The 16,134-nt window shown below is 32.6% G+C and overlaps 1 protein-coding gene across 2 annotated transcripts; it reads left to right on the top strand.

Moving 5' to 3' along the window:
- The first annotated feature begins 171 nt into the window (after window positions 1-171).
- Window positions 172-3,411, top strand: LOC107618402 (uncharacterized). 2 transcript variants are annotated; one of them, XM_016320490.3, is made up of 3 exons: window positions 172-628; window positions 1,157-1,593; window positions 2,456-3,411. In XM_016320490.3, the coding sequence occupies exons 2-3, from the start codon at window positions 1,268-1,270 to the stop codon at window positions 3,300-3,302; spliced, it is 1,173 nt and encodes a 390-aa protein (XP_016175976.2). In that variant the 5' UTR covers window positions 172-628; window positions 1,157-1,267; the 3' UTR covers window positions 3,303-3,411. The 2 variants fall into 2 exon arrangements, with proteins under 2 accessions (XP_016175976.2, XP_016176055.2); XM_016320569.3 differs by having other exon boundaries at window positions 177-628; window positions 1,153-1,593.
- The last annotated feature ends 12,723 nt before the right edge of the window (window positions 3,412-16,134 follow it).

Here is a 16,134-nt window from a genome sequence, read left to right as displayed (position 1 = left end):
ATAAAATAATTGTTGATAGTCCCATAAATTATTATTTATCTTTTAAAGTAAAATTCAAAATTTAAAATATACACATCCATAAAATATACACATCTCTATATAAAAAATGCAGGTAGATGGGCACTAGTTTTTAAAATTTATATATTCCAACTTCCAAGCTCGTCATGAAGTCCCCTGCTCTCGATTCCTTCTAAAATATCAAGTAGAGCATCCAGCATCCCAGTAGTTTCAGCTTTAATTCCAAGAAAAAGAAAACAACAAATAAGCAAATCAAACAATTCAATTTAGAATTCAGGAGTACATGTAACTAACTTGTAGCTTCGTTAATTTACTGTCACTCCCCTTCGTGCCGTTTATGCCGTTCGAGTTTCAGGGAGCTGCTACCCGCAGAATCAGCGATGGAATTGCTCTTTTGCCACGATGCTGCATTCCAGATTGAAAAAGACGTTTGCTTGGCCCTGATTGAAACCCAACCCAACCCAAAGGCCCAATCTGAGTTCAACACCATGAAAAGTTTGAAAATTTAGCAATAAATCCCCCAAATCCTATTCTCTCAATCTCTTTCACTCTCATAGTTTACCCAGCAGTTCTCCATGGCCAAAATTTTCAATGTGACTGTCCAGTTCAGGTAAGTCCTCCTCCTTCTCTCTCTGTTGTGTGACTTCGGTCTCCTCCTTCCTCTATTTTCTCTAGCAAGTACTTCAATATTGTTCAATGAATTCGTGGTACACTTGTACTTCTGTTGTGTTGTTTTTTATTTATTTTGTTTTTATGATTTATGAAGGTAAGATTGATGATTCTGCTGAGTGCTGAATTATTAAAATTTAAAATGATTATTGAATCTGAATTAATTTAGTTGAATTTGCTCTTGTATATTGTTTTGGACTGATTAAATTTTGTTCTGCTATATGGAAAGCATGAAAAGAGATGTGAACTTTTATTCTTTTATACAATAACATGGGGACATGAAAAAATAAAGTCTGATATGAATGTGGTTATCCAATAAGGTGCCCTATGATCAAAAGGGGATGGCTTATGCAATTGAAATCGTTGGCGGTCTGATGATGGTGCTTGATTTTTTATTTTGATTGTTTTGATTTCAATTTGTTTGTTATTGATGTTATTGAGTATTTTTTTTATTGTTTCCCAAAGCTAGGCTTAAAGCTTGATCCTTGAATGTGACAATCCACTGCTAAATTGAAATGCATATTGGCTTAGTGGCAAGTCTTGAAGAATAAGAAGAGAAAGAAATTAAGAAGAATCAAGAATGTATTCAACAAGGCCTCGTTCATTGTTAAAGAAAGACGTTAATGCCCTTTCTGAGGCACCTTCTTCAGAGGGTCCAAATTCAGGTTATCTTGTTCTCCAAGATGAAGCAGCACAAAGCTACGGTTTCTTTGGTTTGGTGAAGAACAGAAACATCAGCCATTTCCCTTTTCCTCAGAGCAAGAATCTGACCGTCAATACTAGAAGAGCAAAAGGAGATCCAGGGTCCACAAGGGATTACCACGAAGTTATGTTCATTCCAGTTCTTAATCAGCCCTTGTCTTCCAACCGCTACTATGTTATATGGAGGAAAGGAAAGCATCAAGGGTATGTATGCTAATCTTTGTCCCTCCATGCTTGAATCCACAAAATAATTAATCTTGCTTTGGAATTGATATGTTTTATGGATATCCATGAATTTATCTTGTCAATTTAAAACCGGCTATCATGTTCTCTACTCAATAGAAGCACATAAGAATATACTAATTTGGAATTAGAGAAAAGTGTTCATACTCGTATGCATGTGATTTATGGTGTCATAAGTCTTTTTAAACCACACAAACTATAGTTTTAAAGACTGAAGCACCTACCGAAAAGGAAAAAAAAAATCCAAAGATGTAAAACAACAAAAATATCTTCTAAAAAGATGTTCGTCTTTAAACGCCCTTTAGAGTTACACTTTTTATCAATTAAATAAATATTAACTCTCTATTTTTATATTTCATATCAATAGTTCAGATTTAAAATTTAGAATTTACTATTTAGCGTTTAAGATTTAAAATTTAAAATCTAGGCTTTAAAATTTAGACTTTATGATTTAGAATTTATAATTTAGATTCAATGTTAGAATTTAAAGAGTATTATATTTTTTATTTTCTCTAAAATGTATTAGCATTAGGTTCTAAAGATTTAAAAAAATTGACAAAAAATAACGAATAATCAAGTAGTTCAATTTCTGTTGATAAAAAAAGAAAGTTGACGCGGTACTATGCTACTATCTAAGATTTCCACATAAATATTTGCTTTTGGCACATTAGTGTTTTTTTTTTTCAACAATAAGAAAGCTATTTGGCAATGAGTTACTTTTATCAATTTTTAAAATGGATTTTTTTTTATCATTATTTTTTTAGTTTACCCTACTATAGTACTATTATTATTCTACAAACTGTTTTGTTATGTTGATGAGCAGGAAGGCATGTACAAGCTCAAAGGAAGAGGATATGGGAACTTGTTTATGCTGCAATTTTGTGAAATATATTGAACCAAGACCTTTGGACCCCTTCAACGAATATCAACAATTTGAGATAATCAAAAAGAGTTCTGGTTTCCATGCAAAGTCTGTTGCTCCTGATGGGATCCCTCCTTCATTCTTAAGGACGAAAGGTTGGACTGTTGAAGCTTCTACACCCTGGAATTACAATTTGGAAGAAGCTCTTGGCCTAAATCAATTGTTGCGTGGTCAATTACCGGCATTCGATTTCCCATTGTCTAATGATAGTTCTGGTTCTGTGGTTATTGGGAAGTGGTACTGTCCATTTATGTTTGTGAAGGAAGGAATGAATCTCAAGGACCAAATGAAAAGATCTGTGTTTTACACATTGACTCTTGAGCAAAGTTGGGAGAAGATTTTGTCAATGAAGAATAGTAGTGTTATTGGTAATGAAGGTAATGATGGGGTGTTAGTGGATGTTGTTGTTGAAACAGAATTTGCTATGGTGGATGGAAAAGAAGCTAACTGGGGTGAAGGGAATGGTGTTAATGGAGTGGTTTGGTTTAGTGTGGGAAGAGAGGTTAGAGTTAGATTGAGTTCGGTTATTGTGGAAAGAATGAAATGGGAGCAAGAAAGAGGTGGTTGGTTGGGTAGGAATAGAAGGCACGAGAGGATAATTAAAAAGAAATTAGAAGGGGGCATTAAATGGGAAAATTTTGCGTGTTATGTTCTTGTGGAAAGCTTTGTTTTGAAGAGAATGGATGGAAGCGTCGTGTTAACTTATAGTTTCAGACACACTCATCAAACTATGTGTAAATGGGAGTGATGATCACGTTGTGACTCAATTCGTTTCTTATGAACATACTAGTTTGGAAATTATTTGAATATAAAATTCAACTAAATAAAAGAAAAGAGAGGTGCAGTGTGGGATGTAATCTTAATGATTCTTTGATAATTGCTTTCAAGTATTTCATCCCATCAATGCAAGATTCATCGGCTCTTACTCTCTTATCAAATACATCTCTCGCTTCAGCTTGTGCTGTCTTTAACACACTTGGATTCTTCCACCGGTGAAGACATCCTGAAAGCTCAAAACTTATTTTAATGAGATGATAATACATTACATTTTGCGCAAACTCATAAATCATCATGGTTAAATAATATGGATTGTGTGCTTATGCTCCTTAAAACTCAATAAATTCAATTATTATTATTGTTGTTTTATTTATACTCTACTGACAATGTATTTTTGTACGAATCAACAGATTATTATACATTAACAATAAAATAAAGATTTAATTTTTTGACTATTCTTATAATTTTAGTGAATTTTTAATTAAATTTTTATACCATATTAAATTTTATAATTAAGTCTTTGTCAACGATAAACGTTAAAATTTTTTGAGAAAAGGACAAATAAGTCCCTGACCTTTTAACCCGCGGACATTTTCGTCCCTGACCATTGAAAAATACTTTTAAATCCCTGACCTTCACAAAAATTAGACGGATGAGTCTCTCCGTCCAAATGTCTCCGTCATACTCAACGGAAAAGTCTGACGTGACTCCCATTCTGATGACTTGGTGTCATAGATATACATGTGGACTGATGAGTCAACAGGATAGTTTCAAAAATTGGACAAATAAGTCCCTCAACCCTAAAACTACGTCGTTTCCCGTTTGGCCCTAAATGGCCCATTCTTCTTCCTCCTCCTCTTCTGTAAGGGCCCGCTTTGAGAAGATTATTAGAGAAGCTCAGGACCCCGTCTGCACCGCCCTTGAGGCCGCCGACGGTGGGGCCAACTTTAAGGAGGACGTTTGGTCCAGGCCCGGCGGCGGTGGCGGCATCAGCAGGGTTCTCCAGGACGGGGCCATTTGGGAGAAGGCTGGAGTTAATGTCTCCATTGTTTATGGCATCATGCTGCCAGAAGCTTACCGCGCTGCAAAAGCTGCCGCTTCTCCTAACCAGAAGCCTGGTCCTATCCCGTTCTTCGCCGCTGGAATCAGCTCCGTAAGTGTTCCCCCATTCAATTCTTTTCGATTTCAGATGGAATGGGAAATGACATCAACCTTTTTCAGGTTTTGCATCCGAAGAATCCATTTGCCCCAACCTTGCAGATTATGATTTTTCATCCTTATTTCGGAGCTGTTTCTCATACTATTATTACTACTGTTGTCTGTCATATAGCTCAAAATCTTACTTATGCCAATTTCTAAGGTTATTGTCTTGCAAATAAGTATCTGCATAAATTTGCTGCTACTGACTGTGTAACCCTGTTGCATTCTACAGATGCTCTTGGAGCACCTAGGCAGTGGTAGTTTGGCGGGGGGACTGACTTGACTCCTGCTTACATTTTCGAGGAGGATGTTAAACACTTCCATTCGGTATATTCTCAATGAAAAAATATTAGTTCATGACATTTTTGCGATTTAGATTTAGAATTTTAGGGAGAAAACAAGTCAAGTAAAACACTAATGAACCATAGTTCTGCTGTTTTAAAATGGCACTTCACATTCATGTATTGCTTCTTATGTTTTTTTATAGATAGATTTGAAGTGTTGGATGGGTTTACCTGAATCTGATTCCTATAACTAGTTTCTTTTCGTAAATAAGGCATCTAAAACAACCTTCTTTAGTAGGTTAAAAGAAAAAAGAGTGAGCTTATTGTTGTTGAAACAAGAGCAACTTGGAGGGCTGCCAATGACTTATACTCAGGTAAAAGGGAATCTCTTCAAGTGAATTAATTACTAGATTTAGGCTTTGTAGGATATGCTTACACTTGGTCTAACAATCAGGTTGGGGAAGCAAATATTTAAGAAAGGCTAGATAGAGCCGTGGCAATAATAAATTGGAAGGAAGCATTCCTAGAAGGAGTGGTAAAGCATTTTCAAAGATACAGATCAGACCATTGTCCAATCCTAATCGATGTTCATGGGGAGAGCTTAAAAAGAAAGAGGCCATATATTTTCATATTCAAAGAATGTGGCTTAGAGACTCTGAATGCAAAGAGATTATCAAAAAGGCTGGGCTGTGAACTATGATCAAATTGAAGAGAAACTAGGAAAGTGCAGCAAAGCATTGCAAGAATGGAGAAAAGAGAAATTTGGGGAGCTTCCGAAACAAATAAAGGAAAACAAGAACTCATATGACAACTTACATCTCACTCACAAATTGAAGAAACAATTTTGAATTTGAAAAGAGCACAGGCAGACTTAGACGAACTCTTCTATCAAGAAGAGATTAAATGGGCCCAAAGATCTCGTGCGAAACAGAGTATTCTTGCGTTTGATCTTTGGTCTTCCTTAAGGTTTAATGTAATTCTGTAAAAGCTCTGTGGGTGTAATAGGCATTGTACACAAGGAAAGGGATGAGAGTGTATGTAAGGGGTAGCACACAAAACGACGTCATTTTGAGTGACAGGGACTTATGTGTCCCTTTTTTAAAAGCTCCATCCCACTAACGTGCTACGTGGGAATGCCGTTAAGCCAGGTAAGTAGAGGGGGAGCCAGATCAGCCTTTTTCGTTGGGTCTGACGGTGGCTTATGGACGGAGGGACTGATCCGTCTAATTTTTAGGGACGTCAGAGACTTAAAAGTATTTTCCAATGATCAAGGACGAAAGTGTCCGCGGGTTAAAAGGTTAGAGACTAATTTGTCCTTTTCTCAAATTTTTTTTATATAGTATGAATTTATTGATATACTCGTACCCTCTCCACCTGGACATACTTTTCTTCCCATTTCTCGTCTTATGAAATGTGAATAACCAAATGCCAAAAAAAATAAAATCAACAAAGATAAAAGGATTAACATGGAGTGGACCAAGAAAAATATAAAAAAAAAAACTAAAATCATCAAAAGGGAATCTTTATCTTTATAGTAATATAAATGAAGAATTTTTATGCTGACGTGATGCTTATACATTAAGTTTGAGAGTTTATTTATTTTTTGTGTTATTACTATAAATTTTAAACTTTTATTTATAAATTATAAATTATTATTTGTTTAGGTTGTTACTTTTTAAATTTTAAATTATGCTTTTTTTAGGTTGTTAAATATTTAATTTTTAATATTGTTGAACTAAGTATTTACTTAGGTGTCATCACTAGAAATTTTTTAAAATTATAAATTATTATTTTCTTAAGTTGTTATTTTTTAAATTTTAAATTATTTACCTAGGTTGTTACTTTTTTAATTTTAATTTATTTGCATATTATTCTTTTGAATTTTTAAAATTTTATTTATAAATTATAAATTATTATTTGCTTAGGTTGTTACTTTTTAAATTTTTATCTTTATCTTTATAGTAATACAAATGGGAAGCTCTTATGCTGATGCCGCTCGTACCTTGATTTTGAGAATTTATTTGCTTAGGTGTCGTCACTAGAAATTTTTAGAATTTTATTTATAAATTATAAACTAATTATTTGCTTAGGTTATTACTTTTTAAATTTTAAATTACGCTTTCTTAGGTTGTTAAATATTTAGCTTTTAATATTATTGAACCAATTATTTGCTTAGGTGTTATCACTAAAAATTTTTAAAAATTATAAATTATTATTTGCCTAGGTTGTTATGTTTTAAATTTTAAGCTATTTGCTTAAGTTGTTATTTTTTAATTTTAATTTATTTGCATATTATTCTTTTGAATTTTTAAAATTTTATTTATAAATTATAAGTTATTATTTGCTTAAGTTGTTACTTTTTAAATTTAAGTTATTTTGCTTAGGTAATTATTTTTTAAATTTTAAATTATTTGTTTAAGTTGTTACTTTTTAAATTTTAAGTTATTTGCAGATTACTCTTTTAAATTATAAATTATTATTATTTGTTTAAGTTATTACTTTTTAATTTTAAGTTATTTTTTATAAATTAAAATTTTTTAAAAAATAATTTAAATTTATTTTAGTTCAAATTTATTCCTAATCTAATAAATTCACGTAATTATTGTTTGAGCCAACTCAAATTAGTTCAAATTTAATCCTAAGTTAATAATGATAATAATTAATAATTATTCAATTAGTTTTCGTATAACAATAAGGTGCTGAATTAAGCTTGGTATCATTGATGACTATAATTGTGCATATTTTTTAGTCTTTGATAAGAAGGCAAAACAAGTATTGAAAAAGAGATGCATAAAGATACTTGATTCACTCTTATTGGTAGGTTCTAACCAGTATATATTTATTTTTAGAAACATTGACAGAAGTATTTTTAATGACAATTTTTATATTTTTTCTATTAGGATAAAGTATACTTTTTGTCCCTGAAGTTTAACAAAATTTTCAAAAATACCCCTAAGTTTTATTTGGTTTCAATTTTGTCCCAAAAGTTTTCGATTTGCATCAAATATATCCCTGATGGCTAATTTTTCAAAAAATTTAAGATCAATTCAACAACAATAATATAAGAACAACGCTCAACACAAGCAAATCAAACATAATTTTCATACATTATTGTTAGATTGGTCTTAAAATTTTTTGAAAATACAGGCGTCAAGGGTATATTTAATACAAATCGAAAATTTTTGGGACAAAATTGAAACAAAATAAAACTTCGGGATATTTTTGAAACTTTTGCCAAACTTCAGGGACAAAAAGTATACTTTACCCTTTTTATTAATATATTAAATGATACCCTGCAGAAAGGAGATTCATCAGATACATCTACATTTTTGCTCAACCTAATTGACAAGACTTTTCTCTTTATCATTGAAGTCCAAATATCTGATAATCTACATTTTCTACCTTCTTACAAAGTTAGGAAGATAACTGATGATGTGGATCATATAAATAAATCAGAGAGGCTCGTCCTATTTAAATTGTAGGTGCAGTTACATTTGTAATTTCTATTAAAACTTAATTAATTTTTTTATTTTTTGGTCATTGGTAGTATTTAATTTATATAAAATAATTAATAATTAATTATAATTTTAGGATATTGACTACACTGGTGATTTGCTTCAAATCTTAAAGACATCCTCAGTCATTGAAAGAGAGAAAATAGAAGGTGCAAAGGTAGTTATTCAAAAAATATTATTAAGTTAAAATAAAATGTGAGAAGGGTGTCTTTAATTTAACATAGTGTTTTATTACAGAATTTATTAGTTGAATTTTCTAATGAAATAAAATTTAAAAATTAAATAAATACATTTTATTTAAAGATGTTATATTTTTTTTTATAAATTTATGTTATAAATTTTCCTTTAAATTATTATAAAATAAATGACAAAATATTTTTTATTTTTAACATATTATTAATTTTTTATTATCACCCTTAATTTATCAAAGCACATATATAAAATAGATAGTTTATTTATAACATTATTTTTTTGTCTTTTTGTTATAAAGGATGTACACGGTAAAATTTTAAAAAAGAGGTCTACCACATGCTCACATTCTTTTATGGTTGAGTGGAGACCACAAGATAACAACGACAACTCAAATTGACCGGTTAATATCGTCAAAGTTGTCTGATCTTGTTCGGTACCCAAAATTGTTTAGGGCTGTGTTTACATATATGATTCATAGACCATGTGGTAGAGATTTCTCAAAATCTTCCTGCATGAAAGATGGGTAGTACACCAAATATTATCCCAAAATATTCAATAGCACCACAGTTATCGATGATAGTGAATACCTATTATATAAAAGACGAGACACCAGAGTTGTTACTGAGAAGAAGGCAATCCATATGGATAATAGGAATGTGGTTCCATACAATACATATCTGTTGTTGTCTTATCAAGCGCATGTTAATGTAGAGTACTGCAACAAGTTAAATGCTATCAAATATTTGTTCAAGTACATGAATAGCAGTTGGAGTTTCAAAGGACACTTCTAGTGGAGAAGATGCTCAGGTTATTGATGAGATCAAACAATTTTATAATGAGATGGCCTTCAATGATGAGATTAACTTTTTATTTGTTTAGAGAGAAAAATATCATCTTTAAATATGATGACGATCTTGAGGAGATCATGAAAGAAGAGGAAGAAAAATGTACGATGTTCTTAACATGGATGGAGGCCAACAAAGAATTTGAAGCAGGTCAAACTTTGACGTATGATGAGTTTTCAAATCAATTTGTTTATGATAGAGAAGCAAGAGAGTGACATCCATGCAAAAATGGGTATTCTATCGGGAGGTTAAACTATGTTCCACCAAGTACACGTGATATCTACTATATGAGAATTTTGTTAACAGAGAGATTGCATAATATATGAGTTTATTAGGACAGTTAATGGGATTACATATTCTAGCTTCCAAGATGTTTGCTATTCCATGGGACTACTATGTGACGATAGAGAATTCATTGTAACTATTAATGAGGTAAACTATTTGTGATGTTACTGATATCAAATAGCGTTAACAAATCAGATCGTGTTCGGAATGCAACTTGGATATTATTAGCTGACGGGATACTATATAAGAGGAGAAAAGCATTGAAAGATCAAAGTATTTCACTATGTCTTTTTTTTTATATTAAGATTGTATTTTCTTATTACTTTTTTTTTAATAATATTAATGATTTTTATTTCGGAATTACTTATTAAATATTCATAAAATCATCATGTATTTTTGCTAGAACTAAACATGATTGATGACGAATTAAAAAACTTTTGCCTTATTGAGATTGAGAAGTAAGATACTCAACATCAATGCGAAATCTTTAAAAGACTATCAATCAATGCCATATCTTGAGTTGTGTGATGTTCGCCTTTTTCAGAATAAGCTAATAGAGGATGAGTTAGCATATAACACAAATGAGTTAACTCATACAAACTTATACACGGAACAAAATATGACTCATGAGCAAAGGTTAGTATTCGATGAGATACTCAATGCTGTTATTGCATACGCTGGTGGTTTTTACTTCGTCTATGCGCATGGTAGGTGTGGTAAGACATTTATTTGGAATGGACTTTCTTCTGCTATTCGTTCTAGAGAAAAGATTGTTTTAAATGTCACATCCAAGAAAATGCGTCTTTATTCCTACCTAGTGGCAAAACGCTCATTCTAGGTTTTCAATACCCATTATAATTACTGATGAATCTACTTGCAACATCAAGCATGGTAGTTTGAAGGCTGAGCTGCTCATCCAAAGTAGCTTAATAATTTGGGATGAAGCTCCAATGTTCAATAAAATGTGCTTTAAAGCACTTGATCGGACGCTCAGAAATTTTATGTTAGTTACTGATCAACATAAGACACATCAACCATTTGGTGGTAAGGTTGTGGTTCTAGGAAGTGATTTCAGACAGATACTTCCGGTAATTCCGAAAGGAAGTTGACACGATATATTGTCATCAGCTATTAACTCATCCCATCTGTGGTCGTTCTGTAAGGTTCTGAAGCTGCATACGAGCATGAAGCTTCTAATGTCTTATTCGGATCAATATGATGGTGAAATGAAGAGATTTGCTAACTAGATACTTGATATTGGAAATGGAAATATTGGCTTTGTTGTTGGCGATGAGTCAGAAGTTAAAATTCCAGATGATCTGCTGATTTCAACTGCTGATGACCCTCTCTCTCATTTGGTAGCCTTTGCATATCCAAATTTATTGCAAAATATGTCAGATTACAGGTATTTTCAGAGTAAGAAAATTTTTGCACCCACGCTTGAGAGTGTCGAGAAGGTAAACGACTTTGTCTTAACAATCTTTCCAGGATGGAAAAGGAGTATTCTCACACAACATGTCAAGTTGATGAGAATGAAAATGTACAACAAGAGTGGTTCACACCAGAGTTCCTAAATGACATCAAATATTCGGAACTACCCAACCACAAGTTGACTTGGAAGTCAGGAGTCGTTGTAATGCTACTGCGAAACATAGACCAGACTTCAGATTTATGCAATGGGACAAGGTTAATAGTTAACGAACTTGGCAACAATGTAATTGGAGCGACAATAGTGACCGGTAGAAATATTGGCGACAAAGTGTACATTCCAAGAATGAACTTGATTCCTTCAGATTCAGGATTGCCATTTAAGTTTTAACGGAGACAATTTTCATTAATAATGTGCTTTGCAATGACCATCAACAAGAGTCAGGGTCAATCATTATCATATGTAGGACTTTACTTGCCAAAATCAGTGTTCACTCATGGACAACTTTACGTTGCTTTGTCAAGAGTTAAGAATCGCAGTGGCCTCAAGGTTCTAATTCTGGACGAAGATAACAATCCAAAGTTATCAACAACAAATGTCGTGTGTAGGATTACCATGTGTTCATAACACGCAGCGGAAGAAAAGAAAGTAATCCTTAAAGATCTATTTTGTGCTTAAACTTTATTCCAATAATATACAATATAGATCAGATCTAAATACCTGTGTACGCTAGTAAAAATATTTTTCTCCTTCGATAGTACGAAGGCGCTATGCGTATCCACACCGAGACCAACATTTGCTGTCAACTCCTTGACCAATGGACATCTGATCAAAATTGAGAAACCTCTTGCAACTCTTTGCATACCATAAAATTCTTCTCCAAGAATTAGGCTCACATACGTTTATGTGTGTAGAGGTAAAGGAATAAAACCCTTGTGTTTTATTCTCATCTCTCTCACCTTCCTCTACTCTTGGCATACATATATACAGTATGAGATTTGTTACTGATTTTAAATTTGATTCTCAATTCAAATTTAAATCATATCTTGAAATTCTAAATCTAAATCCTTCAAATTTATGAATCATATCATAACTCAATTTGAAAACAGAATCAGTTAGGATCTCATCCATATTTAGAAATAAAATAACTAATTATTCTCAAATCTCATTTAATATTCTCAATCATCATACTATTATTATATTCTTGGTGCTAGCAAAGAATATAATAATATTTCATTTGAATTAATATAATTATTTATTTGATCAAATCAAAATAATAATTAAATAATTCTATAGCAAAGATTAGAACACTCGTTAGTGTGTGACCCCATAGGTTCAATACTAAGCGGGTAGTAAATTAGTCATACTAAATTTACTAATCAAGGTTGGCGTCTAGCAACACTCCTCAACGACCCGATAGTATGAAGTAATATATTTTTACTAAGAACCTTAGAAGAACAAAGTATAATTCTTTCCATCTTTCCAGCTCTTGGTTAACTCTTAGAGTATGGTTTAATTGTCAAACTCTAACTTGTTACCATTATTATAATGAACTGTGAATGACTTAAGAAACTCATTTCTTCATTCATTCAATCCCATTGGCCAAGGTTTTATTCATCTTAGTCATTATAATCATAGAGCTCAAACTCTTTACCGAGAGTTGATAAATTCCTTATTGACTAATTATTAATTCTACAAGTATTTAAATCATACCCAATATCCATTCAACTAGCACCCTAGGGTATTAGGTGTCCGGAATCAAAGTATAAGAAATACATTGTTAATTACTATGACAGTCGCAGGTCAAAGGAAACTCTGTTACTATGTTCATCTTGAGAATATCCTATTGACAAATATACGGTAATTATAACCATTAGGAATTCTCAAAGTGAGTCAGTTCAATGGTCATATCTCTATATGCACCATCTATATATATAATTTAATAAATGAGATCTATTAATCTTCATCCAATGAAGACCATTATATATATATATATATATATATATATATATATATATATATATATATATATATATATATATATATATATATATTGATCTTTCCGGATTATTAATGTCATTTTTAATAATCCTATGACCAAGAAAAATTTAGATTAAATTATAAAAGATTTATCTCTCAATATTATGATCACTATCACAATGATAAATCTCTAAATTTAATCAAGGACCTTATTATATTAATATTTTAATATAATAACAATAACAAATTATTTGACACATGATTGATTGGATTGTGGTCATACTACTTATTCCCAACATCGTGTTCAAAGAAGTTTTTAATAATATTTAGGTAAGAAAAATAGTGTTTTCATTTTAATAACATGTTATGATTACACTTTTGTACAAATATTTACTGTAAATATAACTAATTTATTTATAACTCTACTTTCAGACTTGAAATGAAATGTGTAATAGGAAGTACAACATCATATGCCAATTGCTTTTCTAATGAGGTTAGTAAAATACTAGGTTGTTAATAATTTTTCATTAGCTTTTTGTTATAAAGTTTAGTGTAAAACTGACATAGTACTATTACAGATATATATGTTCTTATTTTTTTAAATTTCTTTCCTTATGATTTAAGAATAAACTTCAAACTATTTCATTTGTATTTTATTTTGAGTAAAGATAAAACAACATATTTAGTATTTTATTATATAATGACGATGAGAGTGTTATACTAATTTCAAGAAATTTATTATTATAAAATATTATTTTCGATTTAACATGTTAAATTAAAATGTATCTCCATGCATTGTAGGGGTTTAACACTAGTTAATATTAGTGCAAGCTTCTTCTCACTACCAGCCAACAAAATCAGGAGTTCAACCTCCCAACAAAATCTCATTGGCTTTTTCCTAACTTGATGGCGTCTTTTGCAGAGGAAAAGAACATGCCCATGTTCCTCTAACCGCTGTTGGGGCATTGTTCTCTATCTTCTGGATTTCACCCGAGTGTTTCCGGAGAGAAACAGAGCAATTCTTCGTCAAGGGTGCCTGCACCGATTTCGGCATGTCAGATTCATCCTCATATCAGACTTGGTATTCAACGCCGATGGAGTTCCAAGAGCCCGAGCCTCCATCTGTGGTTTCTTAGCTCCTCCACAACGTGAGAGGGTAGTCAAGGACACCATGGAATGTTTGTGATTTATTTTCTGTATTAGGGGTTTTCTCAGCATCAGCTAACCCCGCGATCCCATAGTTAGGTATTCAATAGGAAAGGGAGCTCTTCATCCTTCTTCTCATCATCTCCACAGCGAATTAGATCAAAGGGTTTTGTTTCCACAACGAAGATGGGAGCGTGAGTGGGAGAGAATGTTGAGGGCTCTGTAAGCAACATAAATAAACCCAGGCACATAAAAAATGATCATGCAATGTTAGGAGGGGAGTTTGTTTTGCAAAGAGGACAGCTGGTGTGCAATCCGCTTTCTAAAAGCCTAAGGAGAAGTGTTAGAGAGAGAATTACTACTAGGAGGTTGGAGGGCTATGCTCGATAGTAATTAGTGGTACGATTCCGTCTCTGATTTTCTGTTATTCTTCCAATCTTCCTTCTCTCTCCCACCTTTTTTTTCTAGTCTTCTCTCTTTTTCTTCTTAATTCTGTGTATTCTTCTCTGAATCAAGTACTTCTAGCTTGCTGCAAAAATTCTGGTCGACGTCTTCCTTTTCTCCATCACATCATATAATTTAATTACTTTTTTATAAAATCTCATTTGTTGATATTAATCCACTATTCCATTAAATTTTCCTTGTTTTGTTATGAATCCACATTAATGAACTTCTCTTATTTCAATTTAATAAAATCCAGTATCTTCACCCTTTCAATTTGACGCTTTCATTGCCATAGCCGTAGCTGACAATACGCGAATAAAGAATATAGAAGCTGATATTAAACTCCTATTCCAGATGCTAGAATCGATTAAGGAGGAGCACATAGCAGAGTGCGCAAGAGTCTTCGAAGCCACTAATCTCAAATTTGATGCTATTCAAACTTCCATAGCCCCAGCTTCTGTACGATCAGCGTCGGAGCCGCTCTCTGTCGCGTGAACTATCCCGTGGTTCGAACTCAGGGTCAGATCCACCATTTTGGACGGGCTTACAGCCAAGAAAGGTGACTTTGGGTAGTGATGCTTTGGGTAGGCTTTTTGCTATGAACTAGTATTTTAAATTTTTTTGGATACCCGAAGAGGAGCAAATCAGCATCGTTGTAATTCATATGTCTGGGACGGCAATTCTGTGGTTTCAAATGTCTCAGAGGACGGCACAGTTTTGATCTTGGAATCAATTGAAGAGGGCTATTGAGATCGAGTTTGGTCTATCTTTATTTGAGTCTCTTAGGGAATTATTGTTCAAAATGCAACAGTCTAGCTCGGTGAGTGAATATTATTCAGAATTTGTGAGTTTGACTAATCGTACTAACATTTATCTGCCTGAAGCACTTAGGGATTGTTTTCTTAGTCGTCTCAGGCATGACATTTGACGCGAGGTCAAGGCACAATGCCCACCTCTTCTGATTAGGGGTGGAAATAGGCCAGGCGGCCTGCCAGGGGTCTGTAGCCTGACCTGTATTTAGCCTGGCCTGATAAAAAATAGACCCAGGCTCAGATTATTAAAAAAGTCTATATTATTTAAAAGGCCAGGCCTAGGCTTTTGAAATAGCCTGTTGGGCCTGTCAGGCCGGCCTGAGTCTGCAAATATATATATACTAATAAAAATGCTATTAAAAAGAATTGAACTCAGGTCTTCTAACTTATAAAAATACCTTTATCCACTCAGCCATTTGTCTCTTTAATTATATAGGTGTATTTTTATTTTCTTAATATCTTTAATCTTTGATGTTGGAATATCAAAAGTCAATCAAATAAAATAATTCTAAAATCTTTCCCTCCACACTAATAAAGAAATACACATTAACACGGTTATTTTCTTTTCTCTTCTCCACTTTACACGCTCTTACCAGCTACCAGCTACCAATCTATCATCCTCTTCATCTTCTCTTCCTTTGATTGTAAGCACTTCTTCTTCTTTCTCATGT

The sequence above is a fragment of the Arachis ipaensis genome, chromosome B1 (genome assembly GCF_059453495.1).
Source record: "Arachis ipaensis isolate K30076 ecotype BB chromosome B1, ASM5945349v1, whole genome shotgun sequence".
Lineage (NCBI taxonomy): Eukaryota > Viridiplantae > Streptophyta > Magnoliopsida > Fabales > Fabaceae > Arachis > Arachis ipaensis.
This window is presented reverse-complemented; position numbering and strand designations above follow the sequence as displayed.